At 37.4% G+C, this 16,527-nt stretch overlaps 1 protein-coding gene across 1 annotated transcript; it reads left to right on the forward strand.

The window, feature by feature from the left end:
- The first annotated feature begins 2,711 nt into the window (after nucleotides 1-2,711).
- On the forward strand, nucleotides 2,712-8,824 carry LOC149025412 (eukaryotic translation initiation factor 5A-2). The gene is made up of 5 exons (XM_089145646.1): nucleotides 2,712-3,084; nucleotides 7,948-8,070; nucleotides 8,183-8,239; nucleotides 8,326-8,400; nucleotides 8,516-8,824. Exons 1-5 carry the CDS (start codon nucleotides 2,962-2,964, stop codon nucleotides 8,618-8,620), a joined length of 483 nt encoding a protein of 160 aa, XP_089001772.1. The 5' UTR covers nucleotides 2,712-2,961; the 3' UTR covers nucleotides 8,621-8,824.
- The last annotated feature ends 7,703 nt before the right edge of the window (nucleotides 8,825-16,527 follow it).

A 16,527-nucleotide genomic window follows, 5' to 3' on the forward strand; every position in this document is an offset into this window, starting at 1 on the left:
TTCCCCCCCCCCCCCCTCTCCATGGTAGTAACATGAAATGCAAGCATTCTTTTTGCTAAACATAATGAGTGAAATGTTATCTGTTTTGGTGTTCCTACACATTCTCTGTAGGTACCAGTAGTAGCAATTCTACTGTGTGTTTGTGTTCCTGTACTCTGTGTGTGAAAGAGAGGAAGGGCTTTTCGCTTTTGGATGTATTTCAGTGTGGCTTTCTTTTGGAGGAATATGAAGAAGGGAACAAGTGGAGGAAATGATCACAATGGTAGATGCTATAATATGGACCACTGCTGCATGCATCCACTAAATGTGCCAACCCTGTTTGAGCATTTACAGTCTGGGCATTATTAAAACCCACCAGTTTTCTTTCCCTTTCCATTTAAGCTAATATTAAAACTAAACTTGCTTATTATATTAATCCCTTCATTTTTAAATGACAAAAATTAGTACCGAGCAATGTGATACCTGCATATAGATGCCTTTTTCTCATGATAATTTCTTGAAAACTAGTTGGGAGTTTGAATTTGGTTGTCAGACAAGCATCCTTCTTTTTCTTTTTAAAAAAATTCATTATACCTACTTCATTAGCGACAAGATCTAATGATCTATGAAGAAGTGTCAAAAAAGAATCCAAGCAAGGTTAGATACTTTACTATATTCTCTTGGACCATTTGGTGGAGGTGATGATAGTCTGCCACCGAAAATACTATTCTAAGATTTTATCCCATTAGAGTGTTAAACAATGAATCCTGCTAGTTTGGATCTAAGTGAAAGTAAAACCTAATTTTCACTCTGTAATGGGAGAATATTACAATTAAAATCTCTTAAAAGCATAATTTTTACTATGTAATGAATGAAGATTATGATGGTGATCTCTCAAAAACATCCAAGTAACATTAGAGACTCTAGCACTAAAAGCTCTGTCTCAAAAATCCCTATATCGCTCTTACTTTTTCAGAAAGAGGTGAGATAAATAAATAGTGTTTCAATCAAGAAAACATGTAGGATTATAGATCATATAATGTTAAAGACTCTCGCCCAAAACCCGAAGTGAAAGCTACAATATGTTCTTACTTGACGGAATACATTGGCTAGGCTAGGGTTAGGTTCCGGGTATTAGATAATTATATACACAAATTTTACTTCTATATTTTGTCAAAAAATAATGCAAATGTATCGTTCATCTTTGTCCATCATCAATAAAGATAATGGGAAGGGAATAAAATAGGGAATAGAACCCATTCTTCCATTGCTTTCCTCTTTTTAGTTTTTTTCTTTGGTTCTATCCTTGCAATAGAAAACTTGAGAGTGCCATTGTTGTCACCCAAAAGAAAAAAAATAAAACAAAAATAGAAACCTATTGGTTTTACACTACTTTACAACTTCTATAAAATAAAAGATCATGTAAAGAATCAACACGTGTCTCTTACATTTAATTAATAAAAAAATTTCTTAATCAAATTATATTATTTATTAAACAACAAATATATATTTTTTGGTAATAACAACAAAATGTTACTCAACCAAATTCTAGTATTGGCAGTTCAAAATGATTTTGATCCTATTTTGCTTAAAATTCTTTGTTGCTGATTATCGTTTAAAATGGCACTAGTAAGGTATTCAAAAAATTCAATCAAAACGATTATTTTAAAATTGATCTACAAACCATATGCAAACCATTAACTCCTATATTAGATTTTATTTGGTAGTAATGTGCTATAGTGTGCTTTCTTTTCTTTTTTTTTCTCTGTTTTTCCGGTAAAATGGCCATGGTAGTAAGGACTCAAGATCCATGTAAATATTAGTACTGAGATGAGTTAGGATTTGTAGTCAATGCAAGGTTGGTAAAGTGGTAAGATTCATATTTCTCAGTAGAGAGATCATGGGTTTGACACTTGCAGACGACAAAGCTCCCTCTGAAGATGTAATCGAGGCCAAATGAACATCAGACAACAAAAAAAACGATTAGTGGATGGGTCATCTGGGCTTTTCAATGAATATGAACCAATTTTGACATGTGAGCCCACTTTGCATTTTTTTGGGTAATCGAGCCCACCTTAAATAGAGGGTTCAAATTTGTCCCCATGCATCTCCATATGGGGGACCTGATCCAAACTCGAGGATGTTATAGTCATGGTTACCCTATAATACGGTAATACCCTTTTGTTTGACAAGTTTCTCATGACACCTCATTGACCCCACCCCTTCCAAATGTTTAAAAATACGAGTTCATGTTAGGGGAGAAGTATGTGTTGTTCATGTTTCTTTATCATACAATAGGAGTAGGATTCTATCTTATCGTATAATATCGTTTCCCATAAAGGTGATCCGGACTCCAAGACTATACATACTCCCTTTCTATCAATGAACTAAAGTGTAAAATAAACTTTTATTAAAAAAAAAAAAAGAAATAGAAAAAGAAAATGGAAAATGTAAAACCAACCATGGCTTAATAAAATTAAATATTTGTTTTTGGGTAAACATGGCTAAGATATGCTAAACTATAAAAAGCAAGATTCCATATCTGAAGCATCTACGACCTTCAGCTGCGAAAGAGATCCAACCGTCCCTTTTATAAACAGAATTTTCAGCCTCCACCATCCAACGGCCACTATTAGAAAATGTAAATTAAAAACGGATAGGTCTGAAACCCTAAAAGGAGATGCGTGCGAGTATTGTGCACGTGTCTGCTCTGCGTGTGAGAGCGAAAGAAAGCGCCAAGGTCTTGAGAATTGAGATAGAACAGAACAGAAAAGAGAGTTACTATTTTAGAAGGGAAATCGGAAATGCCCTTTTAAGGTCTCTCTTCTTTTGTGAAAACCCCACCTCGGTTTTCTTTCTTTCAGCTTAGAAATAGCACAAGAGGAAGAGAGAGAGAGAGAGAGTGCTCGCTCGCTCGCTCGTCTGTGTTTGTGTTTGTGTTTGTGTGAGGGAGAAAGAGGGATTTGATAGAAGCAAGCAGAGATGTCGGATGAGGAGCATCACTTCGAGTCTAAGGCCGACGCTGGGGCTTCCAAGACCTACCCTCAGCAGGCTGGTACCATCCGCAAGAACGGTTACATCGTCATTAAGGCCAGGCCCTGCAAGGTATCGACCACTAATCTCTCTCTCTCTTTCTCTTTTTCTCCCTCTATGTATATTTTTATATTTCAAGTGGATCATTTTCTCTGATGTGCTTCTTGAGTGATGAATTTTTAGTGCTTTTTTTTTTTTTTTTAATGTTAAATCTGATGGGGTTCCTTTGGAATTATGAGTTTTCTTGCCTTATTGATTCATGTTTCATCGTTGATTTTGAAAGATATAGCCGTGTTATCTCATCTCACCCGTACTAGAATTTATTGTCGTTATCTGTATTCTGTGGTCGTTGGTTTTCTTAGTGGTTGGTTTAGTGCTTCTGGTATTTGACGTTGTGTGTGATGTGGATTCCAAGCTCTCTGCCTCCATCCCATTTTATATGCTCTAGTGTGAAGACACTTTGTTTTAAGTTGTTAATTCAGTAACAGTTTCAATTTTGGGTAGTTTTTTTTTTTTTTTTTGTGTGTTTCATCTGTTGGGTGTTCTCACTTGTTTGGTAGGCGTCCGTTGATTTTATGATTGCCATCTAGATCATATGAATTTTAGTCTCGTTGCATAAATTCGTTTAGTAATTGGACTTCCTTTTGGGTCGATTGTTAATTGAGTTTTTGTACATTGATTTTATGATTTTGTCCTGATCAATGGGATTCTTGTTTGCTTGTAAACATTCCTTTGGGAATTGGAGTACTTTTTGGGCATATTGAATCTTTTATTGATTTTATTTTGGTTATGCATCTCTCTGAATCTTTTTGGTGTAATTTTTTCCCCTATAGATGACTTTAGGTTCTCCTCTTCAATAACTGAAGCTTTTTCACTGCCACTTGGATGAAATTCTTTGGTATTTACCCTAACCTGGAGCTTTTTGCTAATAAGAAACAGTCCATTTACCGTTAGCCACATTTCTACCTGCGTTATCGTGCCATAAAATGGAAATTTACTTTCTAAACAACTTGATATTCTATTATTTTGAACCATGGTACAATATAAATCAGCTCTACCAAGGCCTGGATGTTGTAATTGCTGACTCATCCCCCTAAGAGAGGGTGCCTTTAAGGATTTTCCATTGCATCTTTAGCTATAGACAGCATCTGTTGTTAATGAACCACCTAACAGCTGGTTATTGAGTTATAGAAATATGCCAAGTGTTTTATTCCAAAGTTAGTTCTTAATTGAATGACCTCATTCAGTTGGATGAAAAAAGAAGATTGTCGATTACATGATAATGAATCACTTTCAGAATTCAAGGTTATGTTTTGTAGGATGTTGCTTTGTGGCTTGAATGGTTCATGTCACATGTGTATGTATATGTCTATCCTTTTATGTTTTGCCTGTACATTTGCTCTAAGCTTTTGTTTTGGAAAGCATGGTTAAACTTTCCCTTGCTTCTGTTGTTTGTTGGATCATAAACTCCACCAGGACAAGTGCACAATCTTGTTACATAGTAGTTTTGTACGTTATGTGATCTAGCCCGTCTCTGCTAGAATTTCCTGGAGGCTCATATTTTTTCTTACTCATTTGTGTGCTTTTGGGGGCATCTGTGGCTTGCTTACTCTCACAAAATTGAATTAAGCTGCTCTGACATTCCCCAGTTTCTCATGCCTGCAGCTGCTTGTCTTCTTTGTCCTTCTTTAATGCTTTAATGTTACTCATATTACACCTCCCGTTGGCTACCTCTACTTACCGGTGGAACAAAAGTTGTATGCTTGTAAGCATCTTGCAAGGTCACCTCATTGATTCAATATATCTTCTTATCACAATATTCACTTATTTTGAAATTGAAGATGATAAAGATCCTGAGATTTTGTCATTAGGAAATTAATTACTGACAGTTGCAGGATGTGGTACTCTACATATTTACTTTCCTGATGAGATCACCTATTTACAATTGGAGATCAACCTTACTTCAACATTTAGTGTTGTGTACCGTGGCAATTCACTTATACTGAAAAGCAAAAGGGAAAGAGAAAAAAGGGGGGGGGGGCAAAAGATTCTTGCATAGAATATTTGGTTTCTAATTTCAACGAGTAACTCAGTAGTCATCTTTGTAAAATTCAAATATTTGATAAGTTGCAGTTTCATTGTTAACTGTAAGACAATTCAACAAATTTCAAGCTTTGAATAACTCTCTCTCTTTCCAACCCCAATCCTCCAATAGGCCCAGACACTTGCACACAATTTTCATGCAATTCGCTCATTAACATAAATTGTTAGGTGTTTCCATAGGATTCATAGAATTTTGTGACTGGAACTTTTGGTTGTTCGAAAACAACTGACATTCAAGTTTCAATTTGATGCCTATCCGGTTATCTTGTTTGAAGTTTGCCATTCTCCCTAATCCATTTGCTTCTCTTATTGCATTTTTGGCTTTGTATATGTTCTGTAAAGTTGCTTAAAGAATGGTTCAAGAGTATTTGCAAGTGCATAAATTGTTCCCAAAAGAGAGAGGTGGTGCATGTGCACTACCTTTAACTGACCCATTTCAATTGGTATTGAGATGTACCGGGGGCCAGTTTGAGTTTTTCGATCTTAGGACTTTGATCATTTGTCTTTTGGGGGGGGGGGGGGATATTGTCTTTCCAATTTATTTTTTTTCTTTCAAAGTTAGCTACGTAAGGTATGCGGTTCTCCAGTTGTGCTTAGTTTCCTGTTATAGAGTCTTTTATTTCGTTTTATATATTCTGTAACTCCCCATAAGTGGATAGATTGAAAAGATAATTTGCGTTGATTATTTTTAAGAGCCTGCATGGTGTGTGTGAGAGTTTCTTCTCCTCTCCCTTTTGTTATTTCTTTGCCTCCCCTACAACACTCAGATTCTTCTATGATTTCTCTTCATTCCAGTTGGCCATCCACCAAGCATTGTATTAATTTGCAATCCACTTTTTGACTTTTTTGTGGCGTTCTCATTAGTATTCCATCTCCATATTACACAGGAAAAAGTATCCATTTGATTGACATGCTCCTTTTCTTATGCATAGGTATTATTGTTTTATGTAACAGTATTTTGCTACTCTATGGCGGATGATTAGTGATGAGGTCAACCCTTTTACATTAGTCCCTTTATATATCCTATCTAGAGTTAGAGACCAACTATTGGCTAACACCCACCAACAAGAGTATTAACGCAAATCTAACTTGATTCAAATATTGCCCAACTATTGACAAAGGAAAGCTCCTTTAGCAATAGAGTTTATTATTTTCACCCTATAGACCCTTTTATTTGACTTCGAGACAGTTTTCAAGTTTCTATGCCCTATTAGACCAGACTTAGGTTTAGGTCTTTGTCCATGAAGACCATAAAATGTGGGTTGACTCTAACCTTCCGGAGTTATCCAGGCCCATGAAAAACACGGGTGATCTGGGTCATATTTTTGTAGGCCTTTTATTGATCAGACCCCCTGGGCTTTGTCTTTTGATAACATGTCTTCACTCATAAGCAATAGCATCTCTGTCATCAATTCAAAGGTATAAAAATTCTCTGTCCATTTGTTTTTCGTGCTGAATATATTGTTATTCATTCATTGTGGCATCTTTTGTTTAGAGAAGATTGGAAAGTTGTACTATTATGTAAGTTGCAAATGGGAATTAAACTCGGTTTGGAACTGACAGTTGATCTATTGAACAGGCTGTAGTTGGTCACAACTGTCATTTTAATATTCAAATCTGGCTTGATTGTTGGCTTGTTGCTACATGTTCTCAGTTTTTCTAGTTTTGATTTGTTTAGCAAGAGGATAGAACATTTAACTTTTATCTTTATTTGATTTGTAGAATTAGGGCAAGAGCTCAGTGAAGGGTTGTGCTGGAGATTTAAGTCAGGAAGGACCTAATAATAACAGTGAAGGGATAAATGGGTGGCAATCCTGAGATCATTTATGCCCATTAGAATATAGTATTGTTTTTTGCCTTTGGTAATGCATTGGCATTGGAATATATATATATTATTGACTAGATCAAAATGGCAACCTTATTTCTTAAGAAGTGGATGTTGGCGAGGATTCTTTGAAAATAAAGAAGGGAATTTAAACTCAACGTAAGAAGAACCCGGGGAGAAGAGAGGAACCAAAATTCTCATAAACACTTGCTACAGGTTACCCTTTTTAAAGGCAAAGCCGTAACAGGTACTTCAGAGAACAGGAAATAACCACACCATTTCAAGCACATGACAGATAAAGTTTACTTTTTTGGAACTAATTTAGGAAATTTCAAAAAGCTTTTCAAAGCACCTTAAAAATATACGAGTCTTTGGTTAGTGTTGGATGTTGAAGAAACTGCTGGCGGACGCCCTTCTTCTCCATTAACATATGCAGAACTAAGTTCATTATGATCCAGTGACCTGGTTGAGGCTTCTTTTGCAAGAGATCTCACTTCGAGAGAAAAAAATTCTTCTTAGTACGAGCTCATGTGACATTACTGTCTGTGGATCCAAAGACTCTGGAGGTACTGAGGTAGCTTGTGCTAAACTTCATGGTAGGCATTGAATAGATAAAAAAGTCTAATTTTTTTACTTCTCCAAATGTATTGTTTTCACTGTTTCGTATGTTCGAATTGTATTTCTAAACTCGTTATCTTCCAGTTTTAGGTTAAGAGATGCCCACTTATACTTTTTCAGTCATACTTATTTATTATTTTACTGTTTAACTTTTGGTGGAAGGTTATGAGAGCCAACATATGCTTTTGTGCAGTGGATGACGTCTTTCCTTATATTGTTTCTCTATTGTTCTGACAGTGACGCCTGTGGGGTTTGCATATTTCTTGTTGTAGGCATTGGGATCTGTAATTTATACCTGCTTCTTTTTGTATTGTAGGAAATTGGAAAATATGAATGGTAATATGATTTCTGCCTTAGTAATTTTGTGTAATGGAATCTTTATTTTACAGGTTGTTGAGGTGTCCACCTCCAAAACTGGGAAGCATGGTCACGCCAAGTGTCACTTCGTGGGGATTGATATCTTCACCGGAAAGAAGCTTGAAGATATTGTGCCTTCATCCCACAACTGTGATGTAAAGCTCCTCTTCACTTCCTTCTATTCTTTGTGAAAGGAGGTTATTTTCTGAAATTTGTGGGTAAGGGTGTGGAAGTTGATTGGCTGGGTAATTATTTTGGTTTTTGCAGGTTCCTCATGTTAATCGTACTGACTATCAATTGATTGACATCTCTGAAGATGGTTTTGTAAGTTGTTCTGGAAGTCCCTGGGATAATTTTTTGCGTGACTGAATCCAATGATGGCAATTTAATCAATCTGGTTGTTTCTGTAGGTGAGCCTTTTGACTGAAAATGGTAGCACCAAGGACGATCTGAGGCTTCCAACTGATGACAGTCTGCTTTCCCAGGTATGTAGCCCTCCCCATCAGCACTTGACACCTTCCAGTCACAGTCAAATCTTTAGTAGGCTCTACACTGGATGTCTTGATCCTATAGGTTGATTTTCTTTGTTTTGTTGTGTAGATCAAAGATGGATTTGGCGAAGGAAAGGATCTCGTGGTTTCTGTGATGTCAGCTATGGGAGAGGAGCAGATCTGCGCCCTGAAGGACATTGGCCCTAAAAATTAACTTCAATAATGCTATAAATCTCTCTCTCTATATATAGGTAAAGAGAAACTGTTTTTTAATCGATCTCCAGTGATGAGTTATGTGGGCTGTGGATCAACTCATAAACCGCTAAGATGATCTGGGAGTATATGTAGTTAAAGAAAAAGAGACTTGTTTTCAGCTCTGTATCAACATTATATGGTTATTTACATATTTCATATTTTACATTGTTTGGTACCGTCTCTATCTTTTACATTCCTTGCTCCTAGTTCTGTCTTTGAAGCAGGGAAGTTCCTGGCCTTTGGGAACCCCTGTTTTTGTTAACATATATTGAAGACAAACTACTAAACTGGTCTCCAGATATATGTTAAAATTCATGTTTTCCCCAGAATATGTTCAAGGGATGAAGGAGACCTATGCAGAAAGTAGTGGCATTCCTCTTGTGATAAGAGAAAATAAGCCGTAGGAAGTGGATCTATAAGCAAGACATGACAGCGTAGATCAACTTAAGATAAGATGAAAGTTGATCAGAAATTTTTTTTGGTTGAAATGAAAGTTAATCATAATACACTTCGAAACTGGGTAGAAATAGAATCAGATCGTTGAACAGGATTGGAGATGTCATGTCATACGTTTTAAAAACCAGAAGTATATATCTTCAATGGTTTGATACTAGTAGGTTTAGATTTTGATTTAACTCGTGTCCAGACTTGGCAACTTTAGTATGAATATTTGACTCTCTTAGGTCCTCGTAAACAATTTTTTGGCAACAAAATTCTTGCTTGCAGTCCATTGGTCATAACTGTGGGTAAACCCTTCACCTTTGACATGATCACACCTCATAACACATCTATGCAAACAACTTGGATCAACATTAAGGTCTTCTGGCACCTAATAAACCTGGAGAGCTGAAGCAGTTTGGCACCTCGTGCCATGTTATTGGCAAATACATTAACAGACCCATGAACATAGTTGAAAACTACCAAATTAAAACCAGCTGAAATCCAAAAAAACTCATCTATTAGGCTAAGATGGACCCGATCCAAATTAGATTTATGTCCTTGAAGAGCTGTAACCACAGCTTCGCAGTCTGAGTTGACCTGGAGAGCAGAAATCCCCTAAGAGAGGGCTAAGAACAGTCAATTGCGAATAGCCTCTAACTACATAGCCGGTGCCAACCAACTACAGCAACTCCTTCATTTAGAAGCAGCAAAGGTCCCATTTGAGTCTCATAAGAGAAAACCTCTACCACACTTTTGATTACTCCTTTCCCAAGCACCATTCACAAACACTTGAAAGAGCTTGCCATTCCCCATAGAATCTGTATGGTGCATATGAAAATGCAGATGTTGCCTACTACCGAAGTAAACATGTTGCTGAACATCTACGCACAAACTTAATAAATAGTCAAAGTATGGGTAACAGAAGGGAACAGGAACATATCTCTATAGATTGCTGCATTTCTAGTTTTCCAAATACACCATAGCATTGCACCTCATTATATGGTCTACAAGATCCACATTATCATGATACTTGAACTTTGAATGAATGAAATCGAACTGGTTGTGAAAAGATGGATTGACATATTCAGAGGTATCAATTAGGAGGGGGGGGGGGGGGGATGATCTCCAACATTGTTTTGCATGTGCACATGAAATAGAGCATGTTCAATGGATTCATTTGTCAAGGCACAGATTAAACACAAGGAGGATGGGGATTGTTATATACATTATGGTCTAAACCATTAAACTGGTCCAAATTATTCATTTGAGAACATCCGGCTAAACCCGATTTGAAGGGTTCATCTAGCACTTCTTGATATGTCACTTCTCAGAAAAATGTTGGCTTTGAAGAACGTTTCTCAGTGAATGCCACGTGACATTTGGGACTTCTCGGATAACACCCTTGCCAGACACCCGGGATGCTCCCTCTCGACAAAAGTAATGTTGTAAGGGAATTCGGCTCACCTTTATCCAAAAGTCAATCAGGGCATTAAGTTCAACATTAAATGCTCTAAGAGGCATTAAATGCCCATCGCTCATCAAAAAGCCTCTCATTTGTTCAAGCTTTTTCGAGTGTTGTTCCCTTACATTTTGTCTGCTGGATTAAGGGATAGCTATCGCATCTAAGCCCATGTGACTCTGAGCTCATGATCAGTTTGGGATAAGGTGTAACTGGCTAGAAGCTTCTCCATGAAGATTGAATTCTTAACTTGGTGATTAAGTAATCTATCGTGAGTAATCTCAACCCTTCATCCTAATGTGGAAGATTGGATGGTTATGATGCATCCTTGTAGCATCAGAGGTATGGAAATTATATATAAGCAAAATACTCAGTACGAAGAAAAGTTAGCCCAGTTACAATAACTCTGGCATTTACTCTCCTACAAGTTCCAAAGAAGACATTCCTTCTTGGAGCATTTCCTCACTACGAGGATTCGTGTTTTCCTAAATCTAACTTAATCATTGGAGGATGCTTCTCGTTCGGACAAGTGGCCCACTCTCACTCTCTTTGATCTCCAGGAACCTGGTTTGGACCAAAAGTAAACCAGATTGCGCTCAGGTAAATTTTGGAACAACAAGGATAGTCTTCCAGAAAATAAGGTAGTACTAATAGCTAAGGCCTCATAAAAATCTCTCCAAAGAAAGTGTTTGATTTTGGGTAGGGTGGGGATGTTCCATATCTTTTTCCAACAATGTGGCACAGTAGAGGATGAAGCAATATTACCTTGGGAGTCAACAATGGATAGACATTGGTAATAAGTTGATTTAACTATGAATTCCCATGCTTGGCTTTGCCCTAGATCCATGAATCTTTAGCCTCAAGGGACAGGATGGGGAGAGCTATAATAGCTTCTATTTCCTAAGGAGTAAATAAATAATGTAATAGTTGGATATTCCATTGCCTATTTTGCTACAGAATTAGATCATGGACTGGGGGGAGCTGGGGGAGGGGGTGTTCTGATGATGCACTTAAAATGATGTAAAACTAACAATGGATCCTTATAAATATCCACCTGGAGACCATTTTCAACTTTCCTAGCAATACCCTATCTCATAATGTCTCTCCCAGCTAAAACACTTCTCCAACCCCAAGGTCATGTTCTAGGCACCTTCATCCTCTAGCAAGGGTTTGGTCCTTAAGTATTTGGTAGTCATGACTTGGGTCCACAATGAATCAGAGTTAGTGAACAGCCTCCAACACTACTTAGTTAGCAATGCCTAGTTGAAACAATGAATGTCGCTAAAGCCTAGGCCAACATCTCTCTTGCTTGTACATAGGGTATCCTTGCTCACCCAATGGATGCCCCTACCTTGATCATTTGTCTACCAAAATTGTCTTAATTTTTGATGCATTTGTTGACACAACTCACTGGATATGAAGAAGTAGGACATGGCATAGATAGGCAAAGCAAAGATAGCTGTCTTGATAAGCAACTCTTTTCTAGCTAGGGAAGAAGTTTACCCCTTCAAACAATGAGTTGTGCATTTAATCTCTCTAAAATGAAGGAGAAGGTTTGAGTCTTGGACCTATCTATAGAGGATGGGAGACCCAGGTAAGAGCCATGTGATTGAACCTCTTTGATGTCCAAAGTTGAGGTTGTCACATCTGCCTAGCCGGTATCCGTTCCACCCGAATACCCAAGGAGTGATTTACAGTCACAAGACCAGTTTCACATGCGATCACCAAACTAATCCACACAATAACATAATCATGAGCAAGAACAATAAAATCCAATAATTAATTTGTGTTAAAGAAAAAGAATATTCAAAAGAATCTCAAAGAAGCAGAAGCATAATCAAAATTAATAGAAATATCCATCTGAAAGTGGAAAGTCAAACTGGGAAAGAAGAGGAGTTTAATAGTCCCAAGGTTTACTATCTCTTTTCTAAACGTTTAAAAACTTGCATCAACAAGTCTAACTCTAGTTCATAAACCCAGCGGCAAACTAAGCGGGTCTTGTTACTGTTGATTGGAGAGCTAGGGGTGTCAATGTTCAACCCAAACTGTTAAAACCGGCCCAAACCGAACCTTAATGGGCCGTGTTTGAGCTGAGGTTCTTCAGCCCGAAAGGTTTCGGGCTAGGCCGGGCCAGCTCATGTGTGGCCCGCTAGCTTGAACCGATAGGCCCGAACCACAGCCCACTAAATTAAATTATTAAATGAACCGTTGAATTTGAACAATAACCTTTACGGTTTAGTGTTTCACATAGTTTCAATTTTCAACTTTCAGATTTCATTTAATTTTAAGTTTTAACTCTTAAGGTTTTATTACCAAACGTATCTGATAAGTGTTGGGTTGGACGTTGGATATGAGATATGTGATGTGGTTAGCAAGGTTTTGCTTCTAAAGATTTTCAAAACTCCATTGATGTTTTCTCTGTGGGTCTTATGTTTTTTGGCCTTTTCATGTGTTATGTATCCATATTCAAAAGTTCATCTTTAATATATACTTCTCTCTTCTCATTGTTCCTTGTAGAATCAAATACTCCCTACACCCTATAATTCCTCTTCCACTCCTTTCATTCTCAAGAGATCGCCATAATGACGTGGAGAAGATAATTAAAAAAAAATTCAAGAGCTCAACTTGGAAACTTGGAAACTTGGATTAGACAGAAATCACATTATGTGGTCCTAACCAAATCCAACCCATTTGTACAACTTATGATTAATCTAATGATGCAAACATGGAAAACAGCTTTGAAGATTTCCTCTACAAGGTTGTTTGTATCTTCTTCCATGTAAAAGGGTTATTTGATTCAATCAATTAGAATGTTTATTGAATCCTTTCCAGCTCAAAACCTAGTGTGAGTCGCTTGATTTGGGTTGATCAGCTTTCACCATGCTAAAGAAAACTAAATTTGAATGTCCACTTTTAATTTAGTCCAAACCGTTAGTAAACCTGATTTTAAACCGTTGGTCAAACCGTTAGCCCAAACCATTAGTTAGCCCGAAATCAAACCCCACCAAACCGAGACTGGCTTGAACCATTATTTTGCTAGTGGACCGTGTTTGGGCTGGGTGTTTTTCAGCCCGAAACCGCACCATTGACACCCCTAATTAGAGTTGTAAGAGTACCCTAGACTAGCATACGGATCGTACCATGAGTCATAACCATCTCCCATTAATTCCTTAACTGAATACTCAAGGGGAGATACCTCTGAACTCGGAAACTCTTCTTCATCTACGCAACCATCTAAAAACAATATTTCCATGAGGGATGAGTTCTTTAGAACTCAGCGAGTAATTCAACAATATGCATATCCACATATTCAAATATTAGCAAGAAAGTACGATGATATGGTATGCAAGTGCGATGTGATGCAATACTGTTCCTATACTCTAATCAATGCAAGTCTCTATCTTGTTAGGCATACATTAAGGTACACCACCAACCTCCTCTGGGTAGTCTTACATAGACCCCCAACAACTCCAGCCGAACTGGGCATCATGACTAAGGTATAGGGATATTAGTCCTCTCATCGACTCGGGCTGGGGAATAGGGCTGCATTCTCTCACCATGACCATTGGCATGAGTATTGGCATGTGTCAGAATAATACCTAGCCTAATGCAAATCATTTACTTAATCACGTCATTCTAGATCCAGATACCTCCCCTATGATGCAGACCAACTTGATTCAGTATTCCCTATCTGAAGTCAATGTATCCTATGGCACCGACCAACTCAGACTATGCCTCCTCTTAACTCTATTGATTATCCACATATGATGGGGGGGGGGGGAAGCTCTTATGTCCTCTCGCAGGTTGGTTACCGGTCTTGAGCGCTCATGAGTCCAACTTTGCCATATTCAACCCACCAATGAATGGCCTCCACAGTGCAGTTGTGTTCCCTCACGGGTTGGTTACCGGTCTTGGGCGCCCACCAACCCAAAATTGTTGCCACAGGTCGTTTGACATCAATACCCCCGCCGATAGGGTGACGATATGATAGGTGTTACTTAACCATGCATAGTTAGACATCTTAGATGTGCAACCTAAACTATATGTCTATACTAAAGTTCCTGGGGGCAATGGGCATGCCACAATCCTAGGTCAAGTCTATGCATAACTAGTTATTCTCAAACTCATCCATGTCACTTTATAGTTCAATAAAGCAAGAATAGAACATAATTCTATGATATTTCAAAATATAAAGTGAATGAAATAATCATATAACAACAACATATAAGTCATTATGCATGTTCAATATCAAATTGAGCTTCAATGTTTAATACATAGTTGAACTCCTCACCTATCTTATAGATCGTAACCTTTTCAAAGTGAATCAAAGGATGGCCTAGCACATCCCAAATTATCCTAATTAATCATTAGTTAAAGTTAGAATTAACCTAGGAAGTCAAGCATAAAAATGGAAATAAAACCCAAAATAGAAGGGGGTATGCAAGCCAAGGTAGGGTAGCTCAGGGAGACCCCTGGAAATCGACCCTAGGGCGTAGGATCGCCGGGATAGAATAGGTGGGGTTGTCTGGGGCGACCCCTATTGATGCGCAGACAACAACCTACATGGCTTCTAACAATTCGAATTTCGGGTTTCAAACTACTTCTAGAACGATTAGGGCTTCCCAAAAACAAGGTCTAACTATAGTAAGCGATTGAAAACTTGAATCCAAAAAAAATCTGACAAAACAAGAATTAGGTCTCTTCGAAATCTATCCGTGAAGAAAATAAGCATAACAGAGTGATTCTGGAATCACTCGTATTGCTATATCAAACTAGGGTTTAGGTTTTCCTAATTTGATTGATTTTCCCATAAGGTTTTTCCTCTGACAAAAGTTGAAAAGAGATGGATTAGAAGAAAGGAGGAACTAACTAACCTTCATTTTCATTGTTAGAACTCAGATCGCTCTCTAGATGATCATGGCAACTATCTTCTTGAAACTACTTCTCTGACATGGATTGACGTTCTCGAAGGGCTGGGAGTAAAATAATTCGTTTTGGGACGAAAACGTGAGTCCTGAATGCCATAGCAAAATTTTGTTTAAGGGAGGTTATCTTTCATTAGGTAAGGGAGGTTTTCTTTCATTAGGTAAATATTTCTCTGTTCTTTTACTGTTTCATCCTTATATCTTGTATAGTTTTCACTAACGACGATATAACCAGGGTTTAAAGTATCGACATTGAGTATTGCATTGGTCAGGTGATTTTAAGAGACGTATCGTCCTATATCGAATATTGTGTCACTCTGACAAATGTATTTTAGTGTAATTCAATGGAGAGACATATCAAGATGTATCGTATCAATTGGGTCAAATATGGATACGTATCGGCTAGTACCGTATAGTACCGTGTGATACTTTAAACTTTGAATATAACCCTCAAAACACTCACTTTTATTCTTTTTGGGATAATCACACACAACTTCATATTTTTCATTCTATAGATACATCATAGATTTTTTTTAAAGAAACAGAAAGAAATAATATAAAGAAGGCAAAAAGCTTCTCTATGCATATTAATGTAAAATTGATTAATTTGATAAACTAATTAAGAAAAGTTTTGGTTTCTTCTATGTTGTAAGCTTCTAGTGGTGAGCTACTTTATTTTTCTGGGTAAAACTGGTACGACAATCAATGGTTTGATTTGATTCAACAATTTTTGACCCTGCAATTGATGGACAACCAGGAAAAAAACATGGACCACAATCCATTACTATGTCCCAGTCAAAACAGGTGATGGACTAGTTAACTGCGCCGTTAGATATCAAAATGTATTACGTCAGCATTTCAATAAGCTGGCGCCGTGAGATTCTTCATTCCAAAAGGAAAGGAAACGAAAGAAAAGCATAACAAAAATAAAATAAAAAAATAGAAAAAAAAGAGACGGTGAGAAAAGTAACGGCGTCTATAACAACAGTAGAACAACCTGGTCAATTTAAGTCAAAAAGAAGTTATCACTTCAGTCTTCTC

This window comes from Hakea prostrata, chromosome 2 (assembly GCF_041222555.1).
Source record: "Hakea prostrata isolate BN-2017 chromosome 2, UWA_Hpros_2, whole genome shotgun sequence".
Classification (NCBI taxonomy): domain Eukaryota; kingdom Viridiplantae; phylum Streptophyta; class Magnoliopsida; order Proteales; family Proteaceae; genus Hakea; species Hakea prostrata.

Coding starts and splice junctions, on each gene's coding strand:
- LOC149025412 (XM_089145646.1), top strand. CDS start 2,962: ATGTCGGATGAGGAGCATCACTTCGAGTCTAAGGCCGACGCTGGGGCT. Junction 3,085..7,947: donor TTAAGGCCAGGCCCTGCAAG/GTATCGACCACT, acceptor TTTATTTTACAG/GTTGTTGAGGTGTCCACCTC. Junction 8,401..8,515: donor ATGACAGTCTGCTTTCCCAG/GTATGTAGCCCT, acceptor TTTGTTGTGTAG/ATCAAAGATGGATTTGGCGA.